The following is a 22,500-nucleotide window of genomic DNA, read 5'->3' as shown; positions in this document are numbered from 1 at the left end:
ATGGAGTGTGGCGGTTTATATAGGATAACCAAAGGATGTTTCCAATTTTTCTAAGTTTTTCTTTTTAAGTTCTGGAAGGATTAGCCAAATTTAATGTCATCCAGATGCGTCTTCGTATTGTTGATCCGAAGAGGGCCAATGTGTATTGGTCGAAATATAGTGATCTATTTATATTTCCTTTGTTTCTTTTATGGGCCTTTTTGAAGAAACATGTTAAACTGTTCGATTAGAGTTGAAAGTAAGGCATTATATTTATGCATGCATATATATATATATAATATATATATATATATATATATATATATATATATATATATATATATATATATATATATATATATATATATATATATATATATATATAATGTGCTAAGCTTGGTTTCTTGTTTTTCTTAGCAGCCTTCTTAATTATTTGTCGAGGGGGATGGTGTACCTCGTCATTGATTTTTTTTTTTTGACATTTTTAATTTTTTAAGGTTCATCATCTTTTTCAAATAATATATTGTACCTATTTGCATTAAGAATTCTTCCGGTTTTTTTTTTTTTTTTTTTTTTTTTTTTTTTTTTGAGTGGAAAGGGATGGTGGTAACCCTCTTTTTCGATTAAAAGACGTTGAGTTATTAAGATTATGTACCTCTATAATGACAGGAGCATCCAATAGCACTTTAGCATCGTATTTCTCCCCTAAAGCTGGCGGTGATGATACACCAGATGAAAACCTTGGGATGTTCATCCAAGGAGTGGCACATTTAAAGGAAGGGTGTGGTACCTTTTTAACGAGAGACTCCGAATCTAAACTATGAGATATGGTAATAGCCTTGGGAGGTGATTCAGCAAGAAGATACATTACATTACTTGGTCAAGGTAGTGTTGCAATTCTTCTTGGATGTCCTGCATCCTTAGATTTTAAGGCCTTGGCGTAAAATTCGGTTTTGGTTAGAAGTCATCTGCATGTGACTTCTGAACAGCTGCTTCTATTTCACACTGAGGACATGTTTTATAAGTTTCTCTGTGGTTTTGGCTACAATTAGTGCACTTTACAATAGGAGTGCAGGGTCCATGCTCAGGATCAGAACAACTGTCACAGATCTTTATATTTTTACATAACCTAGATGGATGGCCAAATTTTAAGCAATTGAAACACTGCAAAGGTGTCTGTCAGTAAAGGCCAACTGATACTCTTTCACTTTCGATATATAAATAAGAGTGTACACTATTGTCTTCAAAAGTTAAAAAATCATAGAGGTTCTGGGAATTTTATGAATCTTCCATATTTCTTTAGGACACACATCGAAAATTTCACCATCACTAAAATCATGAAGGTCTTTATTAAAAATTACTCCTCTTCCACAACTAAAATTCAAATGCGGCTGGATATCTACCATTGTCTTCCATCGTTAAATTACTTAACATAAAAGACTGCATTCTAGATTTGGCATTAGGATGGATTTCTTGCAAACTCTAGAAATGTCTCCATTCTATATATAAAGTCTATTTTGGTGTCCATAGATTTGGTATGCTACCAGTCACTAGGGCGATATATATATATATAAAGATTACCAAGAGCAGCATCGCATAATGCTCCAGTAATCACAATAGTATCAACTTGTCTTTTTTAAATTTTGCAAATTGCTTTCAAGACCTCTTCTCCTCATGATTATTAAAGTAGTTCCATGCTCCCCAATTTCCATCTTCTTCCTTAAATTCATCCTTATTTCAGTAATCTTACCAAAAGTTTTAAAAGTCATCCATAAGGTTTCACAATGACAGCTTATTGGCAAATCGCATATATGAATGACTTTCAATTTTCTCAAATTACCATCACACTTCTGGATATTGGATGAGTGGTTCTTTTTCGTTCCACAGTCGTCAGCATAGCAAGAGGATCCATTTTCGAGAGAGTATTTTATTGTTTGCTGGTTAATTGTTCGGTTTACCAGCTTGGAAATATTAAGAAAGTATCATGCGTTGTAAATTTGCCTTCCCCGCTCCATTATGAGAGTATACTTTCCAGAGGGTCCACTTCATACCCCACCCGTGGGATAGCACCAAAACCGATATAGAGGCACAGGTGTAAGCTAACCCCACCTGTTAGAATTGAGACCAAGAAAATAATTATGGAATCATCTTCCCCATATCTGTAATGATGGGCTTCCGGCCAGATGCCAAGAGTCCTACTTCAAGGATTGGATCCCCCCGGAATCCGATGACCCAACCCTTGAGAATAGTTCTGCCAAAAAATGTTCAAACCATCTTCGGGTTAGCTGAGATCATCCAATACAATTATGATGCAGGGATTTTAGTATTGAAAGCCTCTCCAAGTAGGATTATATGCCTTCTGTATGTCAAATAAAATGGATAACGGGATTTGCTTTTATTTAAAACCTTTACCAATATAATTTTCCAAGTGTGAAAATAAAATTCCAAGATGGATCGTTCCCTTTGTGAGCCAAATTGCAAAGCTGATAAAATCTTACAACGGAACGTCACTTCAGTCGATAATTTACTCTTTTTTCAAGTAATTTGAAAACAACTAGTAAGTGAAATTAGTCTGTAACTGTTTGGATCACTATTGGTATAACTTTTGCATGGTTCCATGCCTTTGGAAATATATACTTGTTCCAAAGATGATTATAAATCTCTCGTAAATAAGCCTTTGCCAAAGGGGAAAAATTTATTATCATATCAAAATTTATATTATTTTGAACTGCAACTTGATAATGCAAATTCCAGCTCCTCTTCAGTAAATCTACCATTATAATAGATATCTTCCATAGCATAAAAAGCCGATGCAATTACTTCCTTACTTTTGGTGCATCAAAAATGGGCATCCAAGATATTAATACTGCTTATGCTTTCAATATTGTACCCAATAATATTTGAGATGGTCAGTATATCATAAACTAGTTACCCATTATGCATTGTGCATGTCTTGCAGGTCTGCTATAGGAACCATTAGTTTTTCTAAATTTCTGCCACACCTGCAAGGAAGTATCTTCTGATAAACCAGTCATATTTTTGGCACAAAATTAACCTGGCTTTTATTGCCTCTTTTCTAAATTTAGCAGAAATCTTATTAAAATACAATATTTTAATATACTAACTTCTAAGGATATATCAATAAGTCTGTTAGCTGTATTTCCCAACATTAGGGGACCAGTACTCAAATTCTTAAATCTTTCAATTAAAGTTTCTAGTTTTCTTCCAACTGTATGGTTTTCGTTTATTAATAAAGTTTGTGCATCTGACCCCTAAGGGACTGAGAGTTTCATTTGTCAGGCATTGGTCAGATCCATAGATTTGTCAGCTTCTTGTGGGATCAAGTTTACATAGAAATCATTTGTTTTATCATGATCTTATGAATAATCAAAGTGAGGCACTTAGGCCTTATAGAGCTTAAACTTATCCTAGTCACCTTCCTTTGTATTATAATGCTGAATGGGAAGACTTGTTGTATGCCTTAACGTTATTATCAAAATAGGAAAATGGACACTGCTATAAAGGCCGTCTAGGACCAACTTCAACCAAAACAACTTCGATGCCGACGACTTCAACGACAATGAGGACGACAACGACAACGAAATTGACGACAATGACGATTTCGACGACTACGACTTAGATGACAACGACTTCGACTACAATCATAGAAGTGTCTAAATTGAATATACCATCTCTCTAGCAAATTGAGCTCGAGGTAGGTTTCAAGATAAGACGATTAATTTTGGTCTGATTCTGTTAATAATTATCTTGGATTTTTAGTTTGTTTATCATTTAGAATAGTTCTGCTAATTCTATTTCATCTCTATTGGATTTTATCCTCATTTTCAATCTTTTCTTTCTTAGGCTTTTGGTTCCAATCAAGCCTATCAACAATATTGTTGGAACAAAGAATTAACTCTATTGAGGAATGGGTTCCACGAGTTTTTTAATAGTAATTGCTATTATCTCCCTCGTTATACAGAGGTTATGATCACTGACTATTTGTTAAACCTTGGAACTATTTGCAACAATAGTAACACAAGTGTTCCAGAGGGGATTGTGGGCACTAATCTTTTTGCTTATCTGGGAATTATTTGGCTATATTTTGCAAGGGACACGTGTAACAGCTGATGGAATGGTACCACTATGATTAGAGTGGTTCAAATGTAAGCTAAACCTGCTTGAGGGAAATGAGAGCATTTCAAGAATACAATCATCCCTCCCTACTTTAAACATAGTGGCAGGTAAGCAGACAGAATGTCAAAAAAAAAACAGCTCACCCTGGAATCTGAGGAACAATTTTCTGCATGAGAAAGTTCCATGTGCCATTACGGAAATATTGATATTCCTTTAGTACAAACATTATCGAGTAGTTGGCAACACCATAACAGCTCCCACAACTGGTTTCGAAAAAACTCCACTCACAGCAATGGTAGCCCGTTCCCAAAAATCTAGACAGTGAAAAGGAGAAGAGAGGTTGGACACCCAGGTAAAAAATGAAGGAGGTTGAAGTAATAATAATCAATAAAAAAAAAGTATGAGAGAAATTTAATGTAAAACAGAAAAAAAAATTATTCCCCACTTTGAGAGCACTCATGCCTATCACAACGCTTCAACAGGAAAATAAATGTTCCGTCAACGCTTCAACATGGAAAATAAATGTTCCGTGGTGAAGCTACGCAACTATGTCATGGGATCCTCTCGCAATAAGGGCCATCTTCTATATTTGGAGTAAGACTCATATGCCTACCAAACCTACACGGGGATAGGGAAGAGGGAAGGTCTTAGAGACCAAACAGCAAACCCACCCCCCCCCCCACCCCCTTTAAAAAAAATAGGTTTTTCCTGCATCAAAACTCCTTATTTGTGATTAATGTGATGTGTGGTCTCCAAGAGTTAATAACAGAGTAGATTTGAGTATGTTGTACCATTTGGATTTATTTCAAGTACAGTAGTCTTATAAACACCTCAAAGATCTGGATGTCCTGAAATTGCATATTAGAGAAAATTGTAGGTGAGAAAGAAATTTTTCTCACATATTGGGTTTTAGGGATAGAGAGAGGATCATCCTTTTCAATGAGGTCATTAGAATATGGATAGCCCTCTAGAAAGGGACATGTTAGTCTGGGTATTTTGAAACAAGACTACCTTTTGACGACATAGATCTCTGCAGATATGATTGCAGGGCAGAAACTGGACAGAGGTTGTCCTTCTTTGATGGTAAAGCAGTAATATATATTAGTTTCTGATTTTGAAGAAGCTTTTCATTTTTGGTTAAAAATAGGATGCCCAGAGACAGAATCTAGAGGTGGACAGGAGTGATATTACAGAACTTCTATTCTCTTCACAATCCTACAAGTTCACTGACTCTTGCTCCCGATGCTAAAGCCATTTGGAAATTAGCCTTCTGGAAAAACTCTTTGAGAGAAACAATAGATTTATCTAGCTTGTTAAAGAAAATTCAAGCACTCTATCAAGAGATGAAGACACTGAAGGAGTTGGTAGGGATAGTCATTAAAAGGCTAAACTTTGTGAAATCTTATGAAACATGTCCCGAGTCTAAATCACCATTAAAAGTCTGCCTGAAAGGTTCTGGCAACGCAAAAATGAATGAAAAGATGGTTCATGGCTTATATTTCCTTTCTTCAAAGAGGTAAGCCAGAGAGGAGGCCAAGAATTCCAGGGTTACTTGGGATGGAGACCTATCTCAAAGGAAGGTCATCCATGCTTTCCATACCCAAGTAAGGGATTTAGCGAAGGAAAACCCTATTTTTCCGGGGGGTGCTGTGTGGTCTCCAAGACCTTTTCTCCCCCCTTGCCTTATCAAATATGTCACATTATATACAAAATTTGTTCATGTAAATACAGCGGAGAAAATCTGAGTCAAAAAGGAGGAAGCGGATATATTCTGATTCCCTTCTCTTTGAAACAGCCATGCTGACTGAAGATGATGTGACTTTGGCGTTAGATACTGAAGTAGTGGAAACTATGGACTGTTTTAACACGGTGGAGCCACCAGCACATCTGTCCCTAAATTTCTGGAAAAACTTTCGAAGCCTTCAAAATCATACTCGCTGGAAGAAACAGAAAAATCAATGACCATTTTTCCACATTTGGAGCTACATAAAGAAGTTTTTTACTTTTTTTTTTTTTGTTGCAAACAAAACAATTTCCCTTGGAGATCTGAGATAACTTTGAGGACCTCCTAGAACAAGCTCTGATCCAGTGTCCATTCCATATCGAGGGCCTTCTATCTAGAAACGACATCCACTACCACATTAAGGGAGCTAAAAGATGGGTCAGAGAGAAATAGATTTTTATGCCAAAATAATTTCATAATTGAGAGAATCACTCTATTGAGAGTTCTTGAGCGGGATCATTCAGTCTTGAGACAACAGACTGCTGACTGGTTGTAGATGAAAACCTTGATATGAGAGTTCCTTCTCAAATTGAACTGCTTCTGTGTCAGGAAAACCACCATCAGTTCTAACACATTTATGCGAGATGCTCTAAGCTGAGGGAACCATTTTCTAAACACGACCTCCCCAGCCTGTCTGACAGTAGAAGTGTCTGTATGAAGAATTATGAATACTGGCAGAGGGACCACTGTGACCTACATGGAGAGTGACTTAGGTGAAGTCTAAGTAAGAATTCTTTTGCAGAGACTGGATAACTAAGGTGGTTTGTCTTGAAATCCGTTCTCTCCCACTCTCCTCCACACCTCATTTTAGTCTTTTAACCTTGTCTTAAAATCTGGGTTGATTATTGAAGCAAACTGAAGAATGCACAAAATTCTTTCCAGCTGGAGCCTGGAAGAGAAATGACTCCAAAGAAAACATTTGACCATGATAAAGATTCTTTTCTAAGATGCCCTTGAAAGACTTAATGTGGCTTTTGACATATGCCAGTGCCAGCCTAGCCACTGGAATATCCTTTTGTGAACTAGTATTGATTTTTAGAAATTGATTAAGAAGCTTATGTCCTAAAAAACTTGCAGGATCCAATTTGTATGCATGGGGTATAGGCTACTTCTCTCGTCTCAGCTCAAACTAGCCAGTCGCACAGATAGGCAATGATCTGAATTCCCTGCTAGTTTTTCAACACCCATAGTGGTATATAGAGGGCGATAGGCATCCCTTTAAACCTGCATAAACCCATCCAGAACCAAAACCCTAGAAAAGGTCAAAAGTGGAAAGTTATAGGGATGGGCCAATAACCATCTTTGAGATCTATAGTACAGGTCTAAACCCCTAGGTGTAGTAATTGGTTGGTATGTGTAACATTCATCATCTTGAATACATTGCATCTGATGTGTTTATTGAGAAAATATAGGTCGAGGATCACTATTTTCTCATCGGAGTCTTTCTTCGGTACCCTGAAAAGTCAGCCTGGATTTTAGTAATTTGCATTATCCTATGGCACCTTTTTCAAGCATTTGTTGTAAAGGTAAAGGAAGTTAAGTTCCAGGGTTCTAACCTGAAAGAATGTGTGTTGTGAAGGAGGTTTGGAAGTCCCACCAACCCATACCTTTCGAAACTATGCTCTGTACCTACCAAGAAAAAGTTCAACACCCTTGAAAATGTTATACACAGCACTGACCTAAGGACATTCAATAATAAGGTCCTTTACCTCTGCTAAATGAATTAACACCCCATCCATAACTCAGCTGACTCCAAGTGCTCTTTTACTTCAGAAAAAAAAATACTGAATCACTCGGGGTTTGGGGTTCTGCCTGAGAAGGTTGCTTCCTGAGGAAACTTGTTTGCAGACTTGAATGATTTGTGTTCAGGGTGCGATGCTGGTTTCTTCACAGGTTTTCTTTGAAAATGTTGCAGATCCTGTTTATAGATTAGGGCTCATGATTGAAGGTTCTCTTTTTTCGGAAGGGGCCAAAAACTTTTTCTCCACTTCTGTGGAAGTGGGATATAGTATTAACTGTACCGATACTGGCCCTATCTTTATCCATTAAGGATTGAGGAAGTGGGATGAATATAGAAGGTTGCTGATGAAAAACTCCTCCACTTCTACTTTCTCCACATCAAAATCAGCCAATACGTGGTGTCTTACATCAAATTTTGCTTTAGCAAAGTTCTGTAAAGCCTCATAAGTAGGTTTACACACAACTTTGCGAGACCTGCATTGGTAATTAAAGATACCCTGACAGCACCCAATTCTAGAGAGAACATGGCCAACAATAGATTAAAACTGTCCATCAAGCACCAAACCTTGGATTCCTGAGAGAGTCAGGACAGAAGGAAAACTGTTTCCCAATTGAAAGATGACCACAAGTCTTTCATTTCTTTGGGAGAAAGACATCATGAAACACTTGAAGTTCCATGAATCCCTCAAAACTCATTTGGGTAAAACTCTAAAAAGGAGACACAGCAATTCTTTGGGTAAGGTAAGTTTCCTTTCAGCTATATAACTCTCATATAGCGTACTCCAAATTCACCTTGATTATTTTAGCTGGGAAGGGAGTCTTCTGGCCTGGCACTATCATTCCAACCACATATAAATATGAAAGACTGTAATTAAGAGGCAATCCATCAGCATTTAAGACTACATCTGTTAGATTGTTGTTAAGACCAGACTCATGTACCATCAGTAACACCTCTTTGGGAATAACGCCAACGTGATTGAGAAAAATTAGCACAACTCTCAAGTTCCACGTTATCAAAGGGAATATTGTAGCCCCTTGCGTGAAAATTATCAACCTCAAGCCAGCAAGCACATCCTGTGCCAAATTGCCAAGGATTTCTCACAAGGTTTCCCTCTTCAACATCCATAGCCGATACTTCCCCCACTGATTCCTCCCCAGTTACTAAGCATGTTAGACACAGATCAGGAGAATTGACTCTCACTGGAGCATTCTCGTGCACCTGAAAACCCAAAGGTCCAGGCACTGCAAGTACTTAAGCTGAGGTGAGACGGAGCAAGAGGAATACAGGACCTTCAGGAATAGTAGATCCTTGAATCCTTGAGGGAACAGGCTGATGCTTCACCTATCTGGGCTATAACTGAGGCATCCACTGGAGAGAGAATCTGAGCAAATCCCCGAAGGAATGATAACCTACCAACCGGAAACCTGAGTCATAGCTGAACTATATTTCTGGCTAAACCGAGAGTAGCATCCAAAGGCTGTCTCCCAGGGAAGATCGAAGCCTCTTCATTGGGCCCTAGAGTAAAGCGGACTACACCTCACTGACCTACATAATCATCCGACCTACTCTTCTACCTGCTTGGGGCCTGGTCCACTACGGCCCCTCTACCAAAACCCCTAAATGCTGATGGGCAGATGAGGTCTATTATGAGTTCCTTACTAGGGAAATACTCTTAGGGACCTGAGATTTTAACAAACACCCCCCCCCCTCCCCTCTCTCTCTCTCTCTCTCTCTCTCTCTCTCTCTCTCTCTCTCTCTCTCTCTCTCTCTCTCTCTCTCTCGTGTGTTTGTGTGTGAAAGCCTAAAGATTTAGAAATTGGATTATTGAGATTCAATTATCATATACTTGAATTAATTTTTTATCAAAAGAATTATTTCAATTAAGAAAAATAAGGATATTAGAATTTATATAGACCTTATGATAATAGGTAATTTCCTTACTTAACAAAACATTTTGCCTTTTTGAAAAAAAAATTAACATTACCAACACATGAAATTCGTTCAACTACACTAAACTCTAATTTTGATTGTTCAGTTTTAAACCCCCATGGTCAAACAAAACATTAAATTTCCCTTTACTGGCAGCCAGTTCTGTTAGCGCGTTATTCAATAAAAGTTGTCAAAACTTTTTAAGAGATCCTACAGTATATACATTAGGTCCAAATGTCTGAATCTGGATAGCCAGCAATAATGTTTGTTTTGCTTCGTCATTCGCCTGTGGTAGTCTCACATGAAGGTTTAGTACAGTACTCATGAGCCCCAAACACTTTCTGACGTACAGTCGAGTAGATGGAGTTATTTATCAATTTTCAGGCTCAAAAATTATTACTTCTTACCACAAAAATAAAAAAAATAAAAAATATATAAAACTTATAAGCCTGCAAATAACCCCGATATAATGAGGCGTTTGCAATTACATATAATAAATTGAATGATCTGTGATGTACTGAGGGAGCGATAGGTGACCCATGATGGACAGCTGTACCGCAAGAGCTAATTACCTCAAGTTAACAATACCGTACCCAATGTAAGTTGTCACTCGGGTCACCGATATGTATGGGGTCAGGGGTTTGGTGGCCCATGTGGATAAATAATGCACAACTCAGATTAGTCTAACAAACCATATATAAACAGAATAAATATTCTACTTCCCATCAGGATCAAACCCCAGTCTCCTTAAATGAAAAGCAAGGTCACTATCAATCATGCCACCAGAGGCTCTAGTTATAAAAAAAAAAAAATAAAACACTGACCTAAACACTATTATGCAGACATGGAAGCATAAGCAATAAAGACATATACAGTACATCGATAACTGTAAATGACTGTTACTTAGCCTACAAACTTATCACGATAATCAAAGACCTTAATAATAAAATATATGAAAGTGTGATTAGAATTTGTAAAAAGGGACGAGGCGATAAAATAATCAAACTGACGTGAAAAAATAGGATAACTATACTGGCACCATATGCAAAAGAATAGAAACAATTCCAGGATGCTGGTTTAAAACTAAGAACCCCAACTTAGGTTAGATTAACTATATGAAAACTGTGTTAATAATCAAAATGAAGTAAAGAGAAGCCACAGTTCTAACGCTAAACACTTCCTATGCAGTCGTTAAAACTAAAACTAAATGGCATCACATGGCAAGTAACAAACTCAAAGTAACAACAACCCAATAGGAATAATTCAATACAGTTCTTATGTTAAACTGTCGCTAGAAATAACGAATAATAAATTCATAAGAATATCGATTGTACTTAAGAGGCTGTAGGAGCTCAAATGGTTATGATACTATGAACATGCAAATTAAGCATGTTTGACTGCTTAGTCAGACTAATAAAAAAAAAACTGGTAGTTAGGTGCAAGCAAGCAAACATGAAACACCCTTACTAATTGATTGAATACTGGTAAGACTGCCATGATGTAAATAATAAGAAAAAGAGAAAAGTCATATAAGATGTTAAATACGGATGAGATAACAATTATCGGTAATTCAATATAATAATAAAAAAAATAAGTCTAATTTTGCCACTGAGACTTTTTCCAGAACTAAATCAAACATAAGGTGTACTACTTTTTTCATTTAAAATAAGCACCTTTTTCCATTATAGGAAATTGAACACTTCTTTTTGGTTGATTTAGCAGTTTTGGAATTAAATCCAGATCCGTCAAGTTTGCAGGACCTGCAATATAAATTGCAATTGTTCCTACATCCTAAATGGGTACACAAAATTAGTAATGTACGTACATTATGCACTTTCTTACTTGACATTATTTAGACAGAGTTCTTACTTCAATAACATTCGTGCCAAAAGATATTTGATTATCTAGGGCAATGTTTTGTTAGAACATAAGAGAATCTTCTAAAGTCAAACATCTACAATTTAGTAAATTTAATAAAAATCACTGGCGGAGAGGAAAATATTTACAACAAATAACAGGAACATTATTTAACTATGTAAAATGTTATTTTTATTAGTAAAATAAATTTTTGAATATACTTACCCGATAATCATGTAGCTGTCAACTCCGTTGCCCGACAGAATTCTATGGAGGGATACGCCAGCTATCACAATACTAGAAGGGGGTGTACTTACCAGCGCCACCTGTGGCCAGGTACTCAAGTACTTCTTGTTGACACCTCCTCAATTATTCCTCGGTCCACTGGTTCTCTCTGGGGAGGAAGGGAGGGTCGATTAAATCATGATTATCGGGTAAGTATATTCAAAAATTTATTTTACTAATAAAAATAACATTTTTCAATATTAAACTTACCCGATAATCATGTAGCTGATTCACACCCAGGGAGGTGGGTGAAAACCAGTGTACAAGATTAAAGGATAGCTAAGTATCCCATATTTCATATAACAGTTATCTCAAATAACAATGAAATAATAAGTACCTGGTAAGGAAGTCGAATAGAACCGTTACTCTGCCTCTTTATTTAAAGTTCGTCTTCCTTACTGAGCGCAGCGTTCCTCTTGGAGGCTGAATCAACCCAAAGGTGCCAAAGTACACGGGGTTGCAACCCCTACTAAAGGACCTCTACCAAACCTTTAACCCAGGCGCTTCTCAAGAATGAATAGACCACCCGCCAAATCAAAGGATGCGGAAGGCTTCTTAGCCTACCGTAACAACCATAAAAACAACAATAAAAGTATTCAAGAGAAAGGTTAAAAAAGGTTATGGGATTAAGGGAATGTAGTGGCTGAGCCCTCACCTACTACTGCACTCGCTGCTACGAATGGTCCCAGGGTGTAGCAGTTCTCGTAAAGAGACTGGACATCTTTCAGATAAAATGATGCAAACACTGACTTGCTCCTCCAATAGGTTGCATCCATTATGCTCTGCAGAGAACGGTTTTTATTAAAGGCCATCGAAGTAGCTACGGCTCTTACTTCGTGGGTCCTTACCTTCAGCAATGCAAGGTCTTCCTCCTTTAAGTGAGAATGTGCTTCTCTGATCAGAAGCCTTATATAATACGAAAGCCCATTCTTGGACATGGGTCTCGAAGGCTTCTTGATGGCACACCATAAAGCTTCTGACTGTCCTCGAATAGGTTTAGACCTCTTAAGATAATATTTGAGAGCTCTGACAGGGCAAAGAACTCTCTCTAGTTCGTTACCTACCATGTTGGAGAGGCTAGGTATTTCGAACGATCTAGGCCAAGGACGTGAAGGAAGCTCGTTCTTTGCTAGGAATCCAAGCTGAAAAGAACATGTTGCAGATTCGGTTGTGAAACCAATGTTCTTGCTGAAGGCATGAACCTCACTGACTCTCTTAGCTGTTGCAAGGCAGACGAGAAAAAGAGTCTTGAGGGTAAGGTCCTTGAAGGAAGCTGACTGGAGAGGTTCGAACCTAGATGACAAAAGGAACCTTAAGACTACGTCTAGATTCCAGCCTGGAGTGGAAAGACGACGTTCTTTAGACGTCTCAAAAGACTTAAGAATGTCTTGAAGGTCCTTGTTGGAAGACAGGTCCAAACCTCTGTGGCGGAGAACTGAAGCCAACATACTCCTATATCCTTTAATCGTAGGTGCTGAAAGGGATCTCTCATTCCTAAGATGTAGAAGGAAGTCAGCTATTTGGGTCACAGAGGTATTGGTAGAGGATATTGAATTGGCTCTACACCAGCTTCGGAAGACCTCCCACTTAGACTGGTAGACTCTACGAGTGGAAACCCTTCTTGCTCTGGCAATCGCACTGGCTGCCTCCTTCGAAAAGCCTCTAGCTCTAGCGAATCTTTCGACAGTCTGAAGGCAGTCAGCCGAAGAGCGTGGAGGTTTGGGTGCAACCTGTCTACGTGAGGTTGACGTAGAAGGTCCACTCTTAGAGGAAGAGTCCTGGGGAAGTCGACTAGCCATTGAAGTACCTCTGTGAACCATTCTCTTGCAGGCCAAAGGGGAGCAACCAGCGTCAGCCGTGTCCCTTCGTGCGAGACGAATTTCTGCAGAACTTTGTTTATTATCTTGAACGGTGGGAATGCGTACAGGTCGAGATGGGACCAGTTCAGTAGAAAAGCATCCACATGAACTGCTGCAGGGTCTGGAACAGGGGAACAATACAGCGGAAGTCTCTTGGTTATGGAGGTGGCAAACAGATCTATGGTAGGTTGACCCCACAAGGTCCAAAGTCTGTTGCACACACTCTTGTGGAGGGTCCATTCCGTGGGAATGACCTGATTCCTTCTGCTTAGGCGATCCGCTGAGACGTTCATATCGCCCTGAATGAACCTCGTGACCAGAGTGAGGTTTAGACCTCTTGACCAAATGAGGAGGTCCCTTGCGATCTCGTATAGGCTCCTCGAATGGGTCCCTCCTTGCTTGGAGATGTAAGCCAAGGCTGTGGTATTGTCTGAGTTCACCTCCACCACTTTGCCTAGCAGGAGGGACTTGAAGTTCAACAGGGCTAGATGAACTGCTAGCAGCTCCTTGCAGTTGATGTGGAGTAATCCTTGTTCCTCGTTCCACGTCCCCGAGCATTCCCGTCCGTCCAAGGTTGCACCCCAGCCCGAGTCCGATGCATCTGAGAAGAGATGAAGATTGGGGGTCTGAATGGCCAACGATAGACCCTCCCTGAGAAGGAGGTTGTGCTTCCACCACAGGAGAGTGGTCTTCATCTCTTGGTTGATAGGGATAGAGACTGCTTCGAGAGTCGAACCCTTGTCCCAATGAGCTGCAAGATGGAATTGAAGAGGGCGGAGGTGGAGTCTCCCTAGCTCGACAAACAGGGCCAGTGATGAGAGGGTCCCTGTGAGACTCATCCACTGTCTCACTGAGCAACTGCTCCTCTTCAGCATGCTCATGATGCACTCTAGGGCCTGGCTTATCCTGGGGGCCGATGGAAAAGCCCGAAAATCCTGACTCCGAATCTCCATTCCCAGGTACACAATGGATTGGGAGGGAATGAGTTGAGACTTCTCTATGTTGACTAATAGACCTAGGTCTCTGATTAAGTCTAAAGTCCAATTGAGATTCTCCAGACAACGACGACTCGTGGAGGCTCTCAACAGCCAGTCGTCTAGGTAGAGGGAGGCTCTGATGTTCGACAAGTGTAGGAATTTTGCTATATTCCTCATCAGATGAGTAAAGACCATAGGAGCTGTGCTTAGGCCAAAACACAGGGCTTGGAATTGGTAGACAACCTTTCCAAAAACGAATCTCAGGAAAGGTTGGGAGTCTGGATGAATAGGAACGTGAAAGTATGCATCTTTCAAGTCCAACGAGACCATCCAGTCCTCCTGTCTGACCGCTGCTAAGACCGACTTGGTCGTCTCCATCGTGAACGTCTGCTTGGTGACATACTCGTTGAGAGCGCTGACGTCCAGCACCGGTCTCCAACCTCCTGTCTTCTTGGCCACAAGAAAGAGACGGTTGTAGAAGCCCGGGGATTGATGGTCCCGGACTATAACCACTGCCTTCTTCTGCACAAGTAGCGACACCTCCTGGTGCAATGCTAGCCTCTTGTCCTCTTCTTTGTAGTTGGGAGAGAGGTTGATGGGCGATGTGGTCAGAGGTGGTTTGAGGCAGAATGGAATCCTGTAACCGTTCCTCAGCCAACTGACAGACTGGGCGTCTGCACCTCTCTTCTCCCAGGCTCGCCAGAAGATCTTGAGTCTGGCTCCTACTGCTGTCTGGAGATGCGGAGAGTCAGTTTTTTCCTTTAGATGTCCTGGATCCTTTCCTAGACTTGCTCCTGTGAGAGTCTGGACGGGAGCTTCCTCGGCTGGGGGCTCTACCACGAAAGGGCGGTATGAACCTCGTAGCCGGGGTATCAGCCACTGGGGAGCGATAAGTCTTGGGGACTGAGGTAGCAACCTTAGACTTACGAGCTGATGAGGCTACAAGATCGTGTGTATCCTTTTGTATCAGGGCAGCAGACAAGTCCTTAACCAGCTCTTCGGGGAAGAGGAACTTCGAGAGCGGAGCAAAAAGGAGTTGTGACCGTTGGCAAGGTGTAATGCTGGCGGAAAGGAAGGTACACAGTTGTTCCCTTTTCTTCAAAACCCCTGATACAAACATCGACGCAAGCTCACCCGAACCATCCCTAATGGCCTTATCCATGCAGGACATTAATAGCATGGCAGAATCTTTGTCCGCAGGAGAGGTCTTCTTGCTGAGGGCCCCCAGGCACCAGTCGAGAAAGTTGAACATTTCAAATGCTCTAAACATTCCTTTCAGTAAGTGATCCAGGTCTGAGAAGGTCCAACAAACCTTAGAGCGCCTCATTGCAGTTCTCCGAGGCGAGTCTACCAGACTTGAGAAGTCAGCCTGGGCAGAGGCAGGTACTCCCAAGCCTGGTGCTTCCCCTGTGGCATACCAAACGCTCGCTTTCGAAGTGAGCTTCGTTGGAGGGAACATGAAGGAAGTCTTGCCAAGGTGTTGCTTAGACTGCAGCCACTCCCCTAAGATCCTTAATGCCCTCTTAGAGGATCTAGCTAGGACTAGCTTAGTATAGGTGGACTTAGCTTGTTGTACGCCCAGCGAAAACTCAGATGGCGGAGAGCGGGGAATAGCAGAGACAAAGTGGTCTGGGTAAACCTCCCTAAGTAGAGCCAAGACCTTACGAAAATCAATAGACTGTGGAGAAAGCTTGGATTCATCCACGTCTGATGAGGGATCCAGGTGTGCCTCCTCATCATCCGAAGCCTCATCACCAGAGTGTAGCGAAGAGATCGGACAAGAATGCTGAACTGCAGAGTCAGAACGAGAAGGAACAATATTAGTGGTTTCCTCTTCAAGTGTCTGTTGAGGGAGAACCTGAGGCTCAGACTGCAAAGGCTGAATAACAGACGAAGCAGAAGGAAGGCGCATGGGTGGAGGAGGCTGACTCCTAGCATGAGTGGTTGAACCCAAGGATAGCGCTTGCTGAGCGGTTGGAGGAAGCGGAGTAGCAAGTTCCTGTTCCTGTGGTATGAGCGGAGCATGATGAGGTTGAGGCTGCGCAGAACAAGGTAAATGTCTTGCAAGCTGAGGCTCCTGAGGCGCAAGGCCAAGGTGTAGTGGTGCCTGCCTTGTGGAGGGTTGAGCTCGCTGCAGCGAGAGCTGAGGAGACTGACTCATGGACGGGAGAGGTTGTTGTACCTCAACCGAGAGTTGCACCACTGGTGGAGCAGCAAGGGGAGGCGGAGGAAGAGAGGTATAATCCTCCTGATCCCATAGTAAAGGTTGCCTTAACGAAGGCGGAGGCTGAACACCACTGGGAACAGCAAACTCAGAATGTGGCTCAACATCGTACGCCTGGCAGGTGGTACTGCGATCAGGCGGAGCGAGCGCAGGCGGAGCGAACGCAGGCGGAGCGAGAGCAGGCGGAGGGAGTGTAGGCGGAGGCGGAGGCACAACACTCTCAGCCCGACGCTCACGCATCAAGTCCGAAAGCTGTGCTTGCATGGACTGAAGAAGAGTCCACTTGGGATCGGCAGAAACGACAGCAGACTGAGGAAAAGCCTTAACAGTCGAGCTCTGTTGTGGCAGAACCTTACTCCTCTTGGGCGGAGTGCAGTCGACAGATGACTGAGGCGAGTCAGAGCTGAGCCAATGACTGCAACCTGGCTGAGCACTCGCGGACTGGACTCTGCGTTTAAGCGGTCTCGAGACCTGAGACCAACGTTTCTTCCCAGACAGTTGATCAGCGGACGAGATAAAGACGGGCTCAATCGTCTGCAGGTGGGAGTGACGGTCTTTGGAAGACACGCCCGCAACCACCGAGGATACTTCTGTGCGCCTAACAAGGCCTGCCGAACCCTTATGCCCTTCGACATTGCTTCTCCCCTGGGCTTGGGAGCTTGCAAGAGGTCCCGGACTGGGAGGACGACTGGCTCGCACAGAAATACCCTCACGCACCACACTGGCACTGACACTAGCACTTGGCACTGCACTGACACTAGCACTCGTCACAGCACTGGCACTAATTCCACCCACTGCACTCTTGACCTTAAGTTCCTTTACTTCGGCCATCAGAGACTTATGGTCACTTACCACTGACTCTACTTTATCGCCTAAGGCCTGAATAGCACGCAAAACAACAGACATATCAGGCGGAGGGCAAACAGTAGGTTCGGGGGTAGCCACTACAGGGGTAGGAAAAGGTAGGGGATCATGAGGTGAGGAAAACAGTGAAGAGTGAGAAGAACTCCTAACTCTACCTCTCTCTAACTTAGTTGAATATTTCAAAAGACGGACAAATTCCAATTCCGAAAGTCCGGCGCATTCCTCACATCGATTTTCTAACTGACAGGGTCTGTCCCTACAGTCAGAACAAGCGGTGTGAGGATCTACCGAGGCCTTCGGAATACGCCTATTGCAAGACCTACATCGTCTATGGGAGGGAGCTTGCGAAATGTCAGACATCTTGAATCCAAAGAGTTAGCCAAAGGGGGTTCCAAAATCAAGCAAAAAATCGTTAACCGTTAATCAGGACTATATAAAAGCTATCTAGCTAATATAAGAAGGTTTCCAGTAAAGCGACAGCCGTTAATCTGAGAGAATACTTCACCAATTAGCCGTGAAAAAACTCGAAGACCATAAGCGTATCCCAGAACGTCTTGCCGGAAGCACGACAGAGGAATAATTGAGGAGGTGTCAACAAGAAGTACTTGAGTACCTGGCCACAGGTGGCGCTGGTAAGTACACCCCCTTCTAGTATTGTGATAGCTGGCGTATCCCTCCATAGAATTCTGTCGGGCAACGGAGTTGACAGCTACATGATTATCGGGTAAGTTTAATATTGAAAATTCATACACACTGTATACTCAACTGTATTTAAATACTCTGGGCAATGGTCCGCATGAACAAGACAACATTTCTTTAACATTTTCTATAATACAGTACAACAAATGCATTGCTATACATATACATCAGAGCTATAATGTATCCACCGAACATAATGAAAACTTTGAAATGCTACACTATAAGCAATTTCAATACAGTAAGGCATTCAGAAAAAAAAATCCATCCATAGAAATATTCTCATAAAGAAATTAACGTTCTACACAAGAATCATTAATAATAAATCCAAACTTGAAAAAAAAATACTTAAAAGTACTGTACTGTTCTTCAATTATAACTATTATGAATAAATAGATTCAAATGAAAAAATACCACAATATAGTTTTGCATAAGCGGAAGCCATTAATACATGAAAAACATTTAATAATTTCTACGCAACATCTAAACATGCACATAATTTTGTAATCTTACCAGAGTATAGGACACTGGTGACGTCCATTCTCTGACGTGGACTCATCACACACACCGTTCTGCTCTTGCTTAATCTTCATTTTCTCTAAAAATTGAGCAATTTCCTCCTCCCTACCAGAAGCTTTGTCTGGGTGTGGCCCTGAGTCATTGCTGGCCATCCTAGGTGTCACTATACTATTTGTATAATTCACATAGACGTTGGATATATATTACTCAAAACACCTAGAAATTTTATGTTTAGTCAAGTTCTTGTTATCATTATCTTTAAAACAGTTTATAATTCCATGTACTACTGTATATCACACTGGTTTACATTTCTAAAAACATTTGCAGTCTTAAAATGCCATATAATTCCAATTCAAAATTCAATTTTTTTTTTCACTAATAGATTGGCTACAGTAACACCACCTGATTAAAAAAAATTACAAATATCTTATTAATGGAGATTGTGAATAGATGTTAAGCACTATTTACAAAACTGAGGCATTACCAGAATATTTCTAAATATATGGTTAAGTAACATGTATCATTTCTGTAGAGCAGCAATCAAATGTATTTAGTATATGCCTATGTGTTATAGCTTTCAGTAAAAACTAAGATCAACACCGGTATAGGAGCCCTAAAACTATATTTTTGGACCCCAAAGTACTGATTATTAGGGCTATACTGTTGAGTGGTCCACAAGAACTTTCCTGGTGAGGCTAGAACAGGAAAACTAGTGCAAGATAATATATCCAAGAAATACAGACTTCCCTGGCCAAGGGGCAGTGTACCAACTTGCAAAGAACAGACTCAAAAGTGTATATGGGAAACCTACGAGTTTGGGTTCTATGAAACGTGCTAGAGCGCCTCCAGTGTAATATTCATCTGCTAACTGACAATAGGTTAACTAAAAAGAACTAATACTAAGAATGAAAACTATGCTTACCCCACCATTTATCTCTTCCCAGGCATCGATCTTAATTATTATCCAAGGAGAATTAAGACGAACTAATGGGTGCTCCTAACCTTTGAAAAAATTCTTCTACAACAACTAAGTTTTTACCGGTTAACTTGGTTCTGAATCTATTATTACCCAATTCTTTGTACAGTACTAGTTGTTACCATTAATGCAAACTCATCAATTATGTAGTTTGTTTTCATACCGTAAACATGATCAGGTAAGACGCCATTACAATTCTGACTTACAGACAGCATAGAAATTGAAGATGACATTATTTTTTCAATTTTTTTTTTATAAAATTAGTTTTATTTGGGTATTATACTTGTAATGCTTGCCCAGCGCCTAAGCCGTAAGTGTTTTATGGTAAAGTTCTGGATTTGGCGCGTGTATATATAAGTATACGGTATATATATATATATATATACATATGTATGCATATATATATATATATATATATATATATATATATATGTATATATACATATATATATGTATATGTATATATATATATATATATATATATATATATATATATATATATATATATATATATATATATACATATATATATATATATATGCATATATATATATATATATATATATATATATATATATATATATATATATATATATATATATATATATTCATTACTTCCTCGAAAAGTTTCAACAATAGGTTTCTGTCTTTGTCTCTTTTATAATATCCCAAGTATTACTTGATATCCATGGCTTTCTCCTTGTATCTCCAAGTCCCAAACCTTCACTAATTACGTGTGTGTGTGTATATTATATATATATATATATATATATATATATATATATATATATATATATATATATATATATATATATATATATATATATATATATATATATATATATATATATATATATATATATATATATATATATATGTATATATATATATATATATATATATATATATATATATATATACATATATATATATATTATATGCATATATATATACATTATATTTATAGATAGGTAGATAGGTAGATATTTAGATAGATAGATACATATCCACACACACATATATATATATATATATATATATATATATATGCATATATATATATATATATATATATATATATATTATATACATATATATACAAATATATTATATACATATACATATATATAATATATATACAGATAGATACATAAATACATAAACATAAATATATATATATATATATATATATATATATATATATATATATATATATGTGTGTGTGTGTGTATATATATAAATATATATACATATATATATGTATATATATATATATATATATATATATATGTAAATATATACATATATATATATATATATATATATATATATATATATATATATATACATATATGTGTGTAATATGTATATGTATATATACACACATACACACACATATATATATATATATATATATATATATATATATATATATATATATATATATATATATACATTATATATATAATATATATACATTATATATATATATATATATATATATATATATATATATATATGTATACATATAAATATATATATATATATATATATATATATATAAATATATATATATATATATCTTACTATCTAACTATCTATCTACCTATATATATATATATATATATATATATAGATAGATAGATAGATAGAGATATCCATATAAATATATATATATATATACATATATATATATATATATATATATATATATATATATATATGTGTATATGTGTGTGTGTAGATAACTAGATAGATATTATATATATATATATATATATATATATATATATATATATATATATATATATATATATATATATATATATATATATATACATATATATGTATATATATACATATATATACATATATCACATACATATATATACATATACTGTATGTATATGTATATATATGTGTGTGTATGCATATATATATATATATATATATATATATATATATATATATATATATATATATATATATATATTGAAGATTTGGGACAATGAGTTACAAGGAGAAAGCCATAGATATGAAATAATACTTGGGATAATATAAAGGAGACAAAGATAAATATTGATTGTTGAAAGTTTTCCGGAAAGTAATGAAAATTACAAGGTAGAGCATGCTAAGTATTTAAGTATTGATAGTGAGGTCAAAAGAGAAGCCAGAAATGATTGGAGAGAATATTTGGACCGATAAGCAGATGAGGCTGACAAAGCTATGAATTCAGGAAGTGGCTATGGCGTAAGAACTCTGCAGGGTCAAAGAAGAAGAAGCATATGCCCATCAAAAAGAGAGATGGATCTGTTATAACAATAGTAAATGAAGAAAGGCAACGTTAGATAGAACACTTCAGTGAGGTCATGGATAGAATATATGAATGGAATAATTTAATTGACATACCAAAAGCTGAGGAAAACCTTGATGTGCCCATGAATGAATTCAGTGTTTGAAGTCGAAGCTACCATTAATAAACTAGAGAAATGGAAAGCCCCTGGATACAATGGAATAACAGCTGAGAATACTTACAAGTTTATTTTGCAGATTGTGGCGTGAAGAGGTAAAAACTGATAATTGCCAGCTAGGAGTGTTGGTGAAAATGGTAAAAAAGAGGAGACCTCACTAATTGAAATAATTATAGAAGCATCACACTTATATCAGTTGTCAT

At 38.4% G+C, this 22,500-nt stretch overlaps 1 protein-coding gene across 5 annotated transcripts in view; it reads right to left on the bottom strand.

The window, feature by feature from the left end:
- Positions 1-22,500, bottom strand: part of LOC137651484 (NAD kinase-like) — a 548,585-nt gene that overhangs the window by 154,508 nt on the left and 371,577 nt on the right. For 2 of the 5 annotated variants that reach the window (XM_068384725.1, XM_068384733.1), the window contains exon 2: positions 18,845-19,252. The exons of the other annotated variants lie outside the window; for them this stretch is intronic. In XM_068384725.1, the coding sequence (XP_068240826.1) occupies positions 18,845-19,002 (158 nt within the window). In that variant the 5' untranslated portion in view covers positions 19,003-19,252. The remainder of the gene's footprint in view (positions 1-18,844; positions 19,253-22,500) is intronic. 5 annotated transcript variants of the gene reach the window in all.

Source organism: Palaemon carinicauda, chromosome 1 (genome assembly GCF_036898095.1).
Source record: "Palaemon carinicauda isolate YSFRI2023 chromosome 1, ASM3689809v2, whole genome shotgun sequence".
Lineage (NCBI taxonomy): Eukaryota > Metazoa > Arthropoda > Malacostraca > Decapoda > Palaemonidae > Palaemon > Palaemon carinicauda.
This window is presented reverse-complemented; position numbering and strand designations above follow the sequence as displayed.